We start from the raw sequence: 10,132 nt of genomic DNA, 5'->3' as shown, positions 1-10,132 counted from the left end.
AATTTAAATTTTTATTTTTTTAAAATACTTTATATTATTAAAATGTGTCTTTATTTTTGAATATATTTTTAGCTAAATTAACTAATTATTTATATAAAATTAAATTCATAACTACCAATTTAATTTTTCACGTAATTTATTCAATTTATTAATGTCTCTTTTTAATTTTTACTTAATTGATTATAATTTTATGCTAATTATATGTGTTAAATTATATTTTTTTAACTTTAAATAATTACTTTTTAATAATTTTAGTATAATTTTCATTATGCTTTTCAATTTAGGAAATTAATGCTAACTAGCAACTAATGGAGATCGGACAAGTTATAATTTTAATTTATGAGAATTTTTGCGATTAGAATTCAAGCTATATGAATGATTTAAGAATTTAAAAAAATAAAGTTGTAAACATGTGCCATGTCAACGGCCATATTCTCTGTATTTTGGATGGTCGACGGTCCTATTATATCAACATGTTTCCCTAAGGCCATGGTAGTCAAGAAAGGGTATTTGAAAGAAGATATTCATAAACAAGGTGTTGATGTAAGAATGGCCGCTATCTCCTTGTCACATGAATCACCTTGCCTCTCTTTTTCTCTCATTTTTTTACTCTCACTCTCTCAAGAGTAACCTCCTCCCCACAATGAGATGAATTGTGAAGAGAGACACCTCCTTTAAATAGTTTTTCTAAAAAGAGGGGGGGAGGGGATGGTCGCATGATGCACGTGTGCTCTATTAAAGAGGTTGCCCCCCCCCCCCCCCCCCCAATGCCCCCTTATTAGGCCTTAGTTAAATTCTATGTAAATAATAAAATTAGAAATAAATTTTAAAATGTATCAATAAATCAAAATAAATGGAGAAAATTAGGTTGGCATGCACTTTGTAGATTGTCAAAAAATGCCAACTCTCCATCATCATAATAGATAGGAGTCATGTAGCTTTAAGAACTACACCTTCATAGAAAGCTATTCATTTATTCAAATTAATCTGGTAAGTGATCTAACCAATCATGCTTCTTGATTTGCATAGCAACACCATTCACAATGATATGGAGCAAGACCATATGGATACCACAAGTATTCTTTGATTCCCTCAAGTCCGAGTAAGATGTTCCATGGTTTTCCCTATCCTTGCAATGTTATAATCAAGCTTAACGTTACTAAAATTAATTTCACAACAAGTGATCTAACTAATCATGCTTCTTGATTTGTATAGCAACACCATTCGCAATGATGTGGAGCAAGACATGTGGATACCACAAGTACTCCTTGATTCCCTCAAGTTCAAGTAAGATATTCCATGGTTTTCCATGTCCTAGCAATGTTATAATCAAGCTTAACAATAGCGACTATCGCAATACAATAAACCTACTAGCTAACCAAGCAAGACTAGTTTGATGCATGCATATCTTATCAGTTTTTTTTCATCTTTTTAATCGATCTTTTCATACATAAACTATTTATATTGAGCAATAGTTGTTGCCATAAACCTACCGGCAGCTAACCAAGCAAGGCTAGTTTGATGCATGCATACCCTATCAATTTTTTCATCTTTTTGATCCTTTTGAACGATCTTTTCCTACATATGCTATTTATATTGAGCAACAATGGTATACGAGTACTCGCTATGCACCCAGCAATGGTGTATGCACCTAACAATGGTGGTGTAAGTCACAATGCGGGAAATGGTGTAAGTCACAATGGTGCAACTCACAATGTAGGAATTTTTAATGCGAGAGATTTTTAGGATGCGATATCCCCTTCAGGTCATTGGCAACAATGTGGGCACTGGGAATTGAGAATTTGTCTAAAAGTTCTTGTGTATATAATTCCGGCTGCTGCATCTACTGAGCTCTCAGCTCAATGTATTGGTGATGAGAAGAGAGCATGATGGGGTTTTGTTTACTGTCAATCAGTGGGTCAGATCTCTCAGGAGACAAGGACACGATGCCTCACAACTCAGAATTGAGTGCTCAACAGCCGGCACATCCCCCTGTTCAGTAGTTGTTCAGGAAGACGCAAAAATCCTAGCCCATATCGCCCCTCTCACCAGAGGTCACATCCCACAGTTTGTTGATTGCAGTAGCTTTGTTCCGCGCCTGCAGCGCGCAGCCAATGCTGCAGAGGGTATGCAGCTCCATCATGAGATCATTTCAGACGGCAAGGACAAAAGCCCTTACTTTGGTAGTTTCCTCATCCAGATGTACCTCCATTCTGCAGCTCTTGAAGATGCAGGTGCCTGGTTTGCGCAGATGTGCGAGCGTAACGTTTTCTCTTGGAATTTGATGATGGGGGCATGCCTTAGGCATTATGAAGGTGGTGCGCAGGTCCTTCATATGTTTTCCCGAATGCAACAGGAAGGAATGCTGCCAAATAAAGTCTCCTATGTTCACATCTTTTCTGCATGCGCTTCAGAGGACGATGTAGCTGTAGGCTTGCGAACGCTTGCTCTGATCATGGAGGGTGAGTTTGAACTGGAGGTGGTTGTTGTGAGCGCCGCTGTAAACATGTATGCGAAATGTAACTGCCTGGGAGATGCCATCAAAATGTTTGACAGAGTGGTCAATAAAGATGTAGGTCTATGGAATTCACTTATTGCTGCTCATTCTCAGCGTGGGCATGGCAGAGAGGCCCTGCAGCTATTTCAGCAAATGCAGGCGGAAGGGTTGGTCCCAGATAAATTCACCTTTTTGAGCATTTTATCAATATGCTCAAAATGTAACACTTTAGCGCACGGTAAACATTTGCACGTTTGCATCAAAAGTAGTGGATTTGACTTAGATATAGATGTACTCAATGCCCTTGTGTGCATGTATGGTAAATGTGGTAGCTTAGAACCTGCCCAAATCATATTTGATAATTTGCCTGAGCATGATGTGGACTCATGGAATGCTCTTGCGACTGCTTGCAGCAAGCAAGGGCACAATAAGGTGGCCAGCCACCTTCTAAGCCAAATGCAACAAGAAGCAATAATTCCTGACAGTGTTACCTTGATTAGCGTCCTTTCTACATGCACTATGCAGCTGTCCCTCATTGAAGCCAAATGGATTCATGCTGCAGTTGTGCGTAGTGGCTTAGAAGTGGGTTCTTCTGTGATGAATGCACTTATACATGTTTATGGCAAGCATGGTGAAATTAGGGAAGCATGCATTCTTTTTAATGACATTCCTGAAGCTGATGTGATCTCATGGAATGCTTTAATCACTGTCCATGTTCAATCTGGTAGAAGTCATGTGGCCCTGCAGCTTTATGAACAAATGCATCAGGAAGGTATAATCCCAGATAAAATTACATATATCATTGTCTTACCCGCATGTGCTAGTATAACATCCTTAACTCGAGGCAAGCAAATTCATTTATGTATCTTAGATCAGCACATGGAGTCAGATGTTGTTATTTCTAATGCCCTCATCAATTTTTATGGTAAGAATGGAGACTTGCACAAAGCAAAGACATTGTTTGACAAAAGAGTGGATCAGGACTTGGTTGCATACAATGCTATGATAGCAGCATACTCCAAACATGAACATGGAAGAGAAGCTCTTGAACTGTTCCATGGAATGCAGCAAGAAGGAGTTATCCCAGATAAGATAACGTTTCTTGCCATAATTGATGTTTATGCTAACGAGGGAGGTTTGACAAAGCTGCATGCTGATTTAACAGATCGTGGGCTCGATATAGATGTTGTTGTTGGCACAGCCCTTGTCAATATGTATGCAAAATGTGAGAACTTGGAAAGAGCTGAGGTAGCGTTTTACAAACTTGTGGAACGAAATACCATCTCATGGAATGCAATGCTTTCAGCTTATACACAGAATAGACATAATTGTGAGTCTTTACAAATATTTGATCAGATGCAATACGAAGGGGCTATTCCAGATCAGATCACTATAGTGACTGTCCTTTCTGCATGTTCTAATGAAGCATCACTCGCATATGGGAGGGCTTTACACTCCCATATCCTTTGGAGTGGCTTTGAGTCACTGGATGCTGTTGCAGGTGCACTTACAAACATGTACGCCAAGTGTGGGATCCTGGAGGCTGCCTACAGTGTCTTCCAAAAATGTCATAAACAAGACTTGATTTCGTGGAATGCCATCATTGCAGGATTTTCACAACATGGCTATGCCAGCAAGGCTCTGGAGCTGTTCAGCCAAATGCAGCACTCTGGTGTCATTCCAGACAAAGTAACTTTTCTGTGCATTCTGTCTGCATGCAGCCATTCAGGCCTGTTATATGAAGGTTTGTATCTTCTGAAAAAGATGAAAGATGAGTACAAAGGTACACTTACTCCAGAGTGTTGTGATTGCATAATAGATCTGCTTGGTAGAGTTGGACTTTTAAATCAGGCAGAGTGTTTAGTCTGTAACATGCCGTACCAACCAACCGCATTTTCATGGTCAACTTTGCTTGGTGCTTGCAGGAAAGACCTTGATACAGCACGGGCAGAAAATGCAGTTAAACATATGTTTGAATTGGGCCCACAGTCTGGGGACTTGTATGTTACACTTTCAAATATATACACAGCAGTTGAGATTTTTGAACTGGCATAATGCACTCTATATTTTGTTATGCTTAAGCATAAATTAACAAAGTGATACTCATAAAGTGCCACTTAGCCATAAAATGTTACGAAATACGGGTAGTGCCATGAGGGGGCTTGCTAGAATTTCTTGAAGTCTAGTGAGCAAAGTGAGCCTTGGATTCACAAAAGAAATGACTGTTAAATAAGGTTCCACATGAGGCAGACTTTTATTGTGAGACTTAAAGAAGTTCTAGCAAGTCCATTGTGAAACATTTGTTAGAAGTGGTGCAGCAGTGGAAGCATAGACAAGTGTTGTAGTGCCGCGAGGGGGCTTGCTAGAATTTCTTGAAGTCTAGCAAGCAAAGTGAGCCTTGGATTCACAAAAGAAATGATTGTTCAATAAGGTTCCACATGAGGCAAAGACTTTTCTTGTGAGACTTAAACAAGTTCTAGCAAGTCCATTGTGTGACCTTTAGTAGAAGTGGTGCAACAATTGAAAGCATAGACAAGTGTTGAAATAACTACTGAACACAAGACACAAAAGAGAATGGAAACAAAAGAACAAAAGAATAAAAGAACACTGCAAAGAAAGAGAACTCAGAGATGTGCTCGGAAAATGGAATCCATATACTAAACACGAGAATGATGCTTATAATGATGAGTCACTAGTTGTGTGGGCATTGACATTGGCTCCTCTCTCTAACAGGAAGACCATTTGAAGATTGATGATGATTAAATGAGCGGAGGAGCCATTGAATAAGTAGGCCCAAAATATGCCAAATATGGATGTTGATTAGCCAACAATAAATGCTTGAATAATCACTCATATAATCACTATAAAATACCTAAATTACCCAATAACATCAAGCATAGCTCAAACTCACACATAAGCTAACTAGATTGCTAACACTCTCAAAATATTTGTGATCTGATACAATACAATGAGACAATGATAATCATATACAACAAAGAACCACCAGAGTAGAGCCATGGATACCAAAGTAGTGGGTGATCAAGTCACCACCAAGGTGCCTTGAAGAGAACTTGAGATCAATGTCGATCGTATCAACTCTTGTATATAGAGAGGAGTCATAACAAATCTTAGTGTTTGTCAATAATGTCTCGTAATAGCATACAAGAGGATCTTATCAAAAATGTCTCTAGAAATATGTGACCATAGATTCTCCATCTTTGGCCAAGACTGTCAAAGTGTCCCCTCGTGTGAGCTCAGACTAGGAGTCAATCCCACTCGCTGTCAAAGAAACAACTTATCATAGATCTAGATGTCAATCCTTATTCCAAGATTTGAATCTGCTAGACTTCAATCGATGTGTCAAGAACATCCCCCTTTAGAATCTGTGTACTTGTATACTTGTATAGATGAGGTGCGATTGTCCCATCACACCATCCTCACATACTCCCTCTATGGCACGAAGAGTTGTGAGGAATGGCCATATCACCAGGACTAGAAACCAACTAAGGAAGGGACAATTAAGCCCTTTCCACAGTCTAAAGAAGTGGATCCCTTCCGTGCCGTGGACTTCTCATTGGTCGAAGGATCAGAGTCAAAGTCCAAGGAAAAGAATGCGCGTCAGAGGAGTCCACATCTTGTTGTTTTTTCTTCTTCCTTGAAATTGCTAACTCCTTGCAGTCCTTCTACAAGTGACCTTTATTACCACAGTGATAACACTGGGCCTTCAACTTTTTTTTCTTGTCGCTCCTCTCTAAACTTGGAAAGGTCTCACTGGAATTGCCATAATGAGATGAAAGCCTCTCTTGTAAATGCAAAGATATCTCATGCTCAAGCAGTATCAAGGACATATATGAAAAGCTCACAGGTGTAGAGAATGTTTGTGCCCTCAAAGCATTCACCACTCCATTAGAAGGGGGGAGCTTCTAGAGTACCATACCCACTAGCTGTGCCTCAAAGCATTCACCACTCCATTAAACTCTGCGGGGGGAAGACGGGGAGCTTCTAGAGTACCATATCCACTAGTTGTGCCTCTGGAAGGGCAAACTACATGTCAAAGCTGATCCTATACTTATATAACACAGGGGAAAAATGATTGAATGGTGTCTTTGGACTCAAACTTCATCTGTTGAAGCTGTCTATAAAGGGCCACCGTATGCATTGGGGAAGATGCCTTGTACAACATTTGAAGCTTCAACCATATTTCTGGTGATGTCCTATTGGAGGTAACCGCCAGTAGAACTTCTTTAGAATACACCGAAGCAATGTAGAATATGCACAGGCATTGTTCAAATCCCATGTAAGCACAACTTCCTCATGGTTGTTCTCATCAAAATCTTCAAGAAGAGAAAAAGAATGATGAGACCAAGGAATAGCTCCACATACAATGTACCAAATCCTATTCTGCACAAACCAATCTTTCATCATGGCGCTCTACGTAAGATAGTCAGGTCCATGTAACTTATCATCGGTAGAAGTGCATGGAGGAGCCATTTGAAGAGAAGAAAAAGAAAAGATAGAGAATAGAGGCATACAGAGAGGAAATACAACCAAACCAACAGCAAAGACTTCACAAAATGAGAGTTCACATGTAGTGTAACAAAAACTCTAATAAAAAAGGAAGGCCAACTATTGCAAAATGAAGAAAAACCAATCAAAAACTACCAAAAACAACAAAAATGGCTTGTACAAATAATCATCCAGCCACGGTTAGGGGCAAAAAACCAAAAATGCGGGCTGGTGGAGCATTGAATGTAGCAAACTAATGATTGCAGATTGAAAGCCAGGCGCAAGCTGAAAACGCAAGTTGCTGTTTTGAAATATGCAGTCCTGCTCAGCAAGGAGAAGAAAGACTTGTAATCAACAGAAAAATCGCAGTAGGAACCGAGATCCTACAGTCTAATACCATGTCAAAAATACCATGTCAAAAGTGGTGCAGGAATGGAAGCATAAAGTACTAAAATGAACTGTTGAACTCAAGACAAAAGAGAAAGGAAACAAAAGAAAAAAAGAACACTGCAAAGAAAAGAGAACTCAGATGTGGTCAAAAAATGGAATCCATATTCCAAACACGACAATGATGCGTACAAAAGTGAATCACTAGCTATGTGGGCACTGGCACTTGCTCCTCTCTCCAACAAGAAAACCACCTAAAGAATGATGATGACTGAATGAGAGGAGGAGCCATTGAATAAATAGGCTCAAAATATGCCAAATATGGCAGCTGGTCGGCCAGCAATAAATGCCTAAATAATCACTCATATAACCATTATAAAATACCTAGATTACCCAATAATATTAGGCATAGCCCAGACTCACACATGAGCTGACTAGACTGCTAACAACACTACCCTAGCTGGTTATGCTAAGCTGAAAGAAGCATGTTGCCCTTTAGTGAACTTCAAAAGGAATCTAGCTGTTGAGTCCCCCTCCCTATGCTCTGCTGCTCGCCTCTGTGCTACCCTCGTGAGGTGGCCAGAGATATGCCTTTGAGATTTTGAACTTCTAACTTGATGCCTTCTTGCTAACTAGGTGGGTGAGCATCTGATATGCATGGCAAATACAACCAAGAACTGCAATTCTACTGTCTACTACAAGTACGACCAAGAGGCACTGTTTACAACTAGAAATGGCATCAACAATAGGCTTTCTTGCTTTGGTATCAATTAGTTTTTGGCTTAATTACTGTTTTTTAATCCAACAATGGAGTTAACAATCAGATTACAGAACCAAAAACCTGGAAATTGTATTAAAAACATAGTGCTAGGAAACTATCAAAATGGCCATAACTGCGAAGCTTTATCATAGGACTTGCAAAGCCAAGACATGCCCAAAATGACCTTAAATGGCCTTAGCGCTTATTTTGCTCACTGGAAACGAGTGTTTAATCTAAGATGGTGGCTGCTTCTACGCCTTTTCTGATTTTACATTTGATGACTTTGAAAGCTAGCCTTCATGCTTTTCTTTACTTACTTCTAGGTCTGTTCTATAATGTCATACATAGCATACACTGGTAATGCCCTTGCGAAACCACTGGTTGATGAAGGTGTTGACTTGCTTATGGTATCAAATATTTGGTCACTTAGATGTATAACAATTACTTGTGAGCAATACTTCTTGGAAAAATGGTGGTTTTTGTAACAATCAAATTTGACATCTATTTTCTTTAGGAGTAAATTTACGAAGGATCAGTATTTATTAACAATAAATGGTGTGTTTTTAATGATGCTGTACCAGTAGCTAACATATTTCATCAGGGCAACACAAATTCCTATAGTTTCTTTCACAATTCTTTAAAGGAGCCCCTTGAACCGCATCCCCTGAAGAATGTCAATATGACTGAGTCCACACTATTGCATACAAGAGCTTTAACGTTCACACTACAATTAAAATATGCAGGTATAAAGCTTCATTGATCACTCTACTCATCTGTGCGCATTAAGAAGCAGTGACCCTGATAGTTGCATTGGTTATCCAATTTTACAAGGTGACCCTATTGTATGAGCTTGGATCAACCTCTGAATGTATCTCAAACCTAAATTAAAACGTTTTATCGTAAACGATAGTGAAAATTGATCTACGTAAAGGAAGATTATACCCTTGAATTATTACCATTGATATTCAAGCGCTTATAAGCTAACATAATGGCCTTTTTTAATGCGCTTAGACTAAATGCAATCAGCTTTAACAACATTACGTTTCTAGCCATTAATGGAAAGCTTGCACTTTATAATCCTAGGCACTTTAAATGTTAGTTAACCTTGTATTTAAAACTAGAATATCAAAACTCGAAGTAACAGACAGTTTTGCGCTGTGCTAATGGTTTGATAAGCCTTGCCATCTTTTTGAAGATATGAGAGATAGAGAGTGTGTGCAATACCCACAATACTGGAAATTCAACGTATTGGCCCACCTCTATGCATTGATAGATAATGCATTCTATTGCTTGACTGTTTTGATAGGTCCTTAATGGTTGTACACTAATATTGGTTTTGACTATATATGGAATGTTATACATCTCTTTTGGGCTTTTACCAGAGAATGCCTTATACCATATATAAGAGTTAAGTGTGTGCTTATAGTAATCATTACAACTACCCCACTTTCAAGAAAATTTGCAATTGCCAGTGAGATTTCTAAAATCTCTGTTCAAAACAACCAGAGTATCTAATCCAGCAAACTCACTGCATCAACCCCAATCAACTAGACTAGATGTCTAAGTAACCATCATCTAAAAGTGATACTAGACCACTATCCCAAAAGAGGCAAATCCTTTAGAAAACTAATAAGGATTAATGCTAAGGATCTCTGTGGAGTCCTAAAGCTAGCCCAAACAATAGCAAGGCTCCATGGCTTTGTCTACTTGCTTTTTGCAACCGTAAATAAATCAATCACCAAAGAACTCCGACTATTTTCTCTAGTCAGAAAAGTTTGACCAACAATGCTAAGAGTGAAAGCAAGCATATCCAACAAAATCAACATATACCGAATCACTACAGCAAATAAAAATGGACTCCACAAAGAGTGTTAAGTCATTCAAGACTAAGTTGCTACATTACTAGATTAGTCAAGTAATTTGTCATGAATGTGACTAAACAACAATGCAAATTTGAGCTAGGAGGTAGTAGATGATGCCTC

The 10,132-nt window shown here is 38.8% G+C and overlaps 1 protein-coding gene across 5 annotated transcripts; it reads left to right on the top strand.

The window, feature by feature from the left end:
* The first annotated feature begins 1,758 nt into the window (after positions 1-1,758).
* Positions 1,759-4,956, top strand: LOC148037386 (pentatricopeptide repeat-containing protein At4g13650-like). Of its 5 annotated transcripts, none has more exons than XM_087676293.1 (2): positions 1,759-3,827; positions 3,999-4,956. In XM_087676293.1, exons 1-2 carry the CDS (start codon positions 1,874-1,876, stop codon positions 4,550-4,552), a joined length of 2,508 nt encoding a protein of 835 aa, XP_087532419.1. In that variant the 5' UTR covers positions 1,759-1,873; the 3' UTR covers positions 4,553-4,956. The 5 variants fall into 5 exon arrangements, with proteins under 5 accessions (XP_087532419.1, XP_087532416.1, XP_087532418.1 ...); XM_087676290.1 differs by having other exon boundaries at positions 3,924-4,956; XM_087676292.1 differs by having other exon boundaries at positions 1,759-4,241; positions 4,423-4,956.
* The last annotated feature ends 5,176 nt before the right edge of the window (positions 4,957-10,132 follow it).

This window comes from Lygodium microphyllum, chromosome 4, assembly GCF_053477565.2.
Source record: "Lygodium microphyllum isolate KBCC chromosome 4, Lygodium_microphyllum_v1.1.10, whole genome shotgun sequence".
In the NCBI taxonomy this organism is placed as follows: Eukaryota; Viridiplantae; Streptophyta; class Polypodiopsida; order Schizaeales; family Lygodiaceae; genus Lygodium; species Lygodium microphyllum.
The sequence above is the reverse complement of the archived record's forward strand: the minus strand, read 5'-3'. Positions and strand labels throughout refer to the sequence as shown.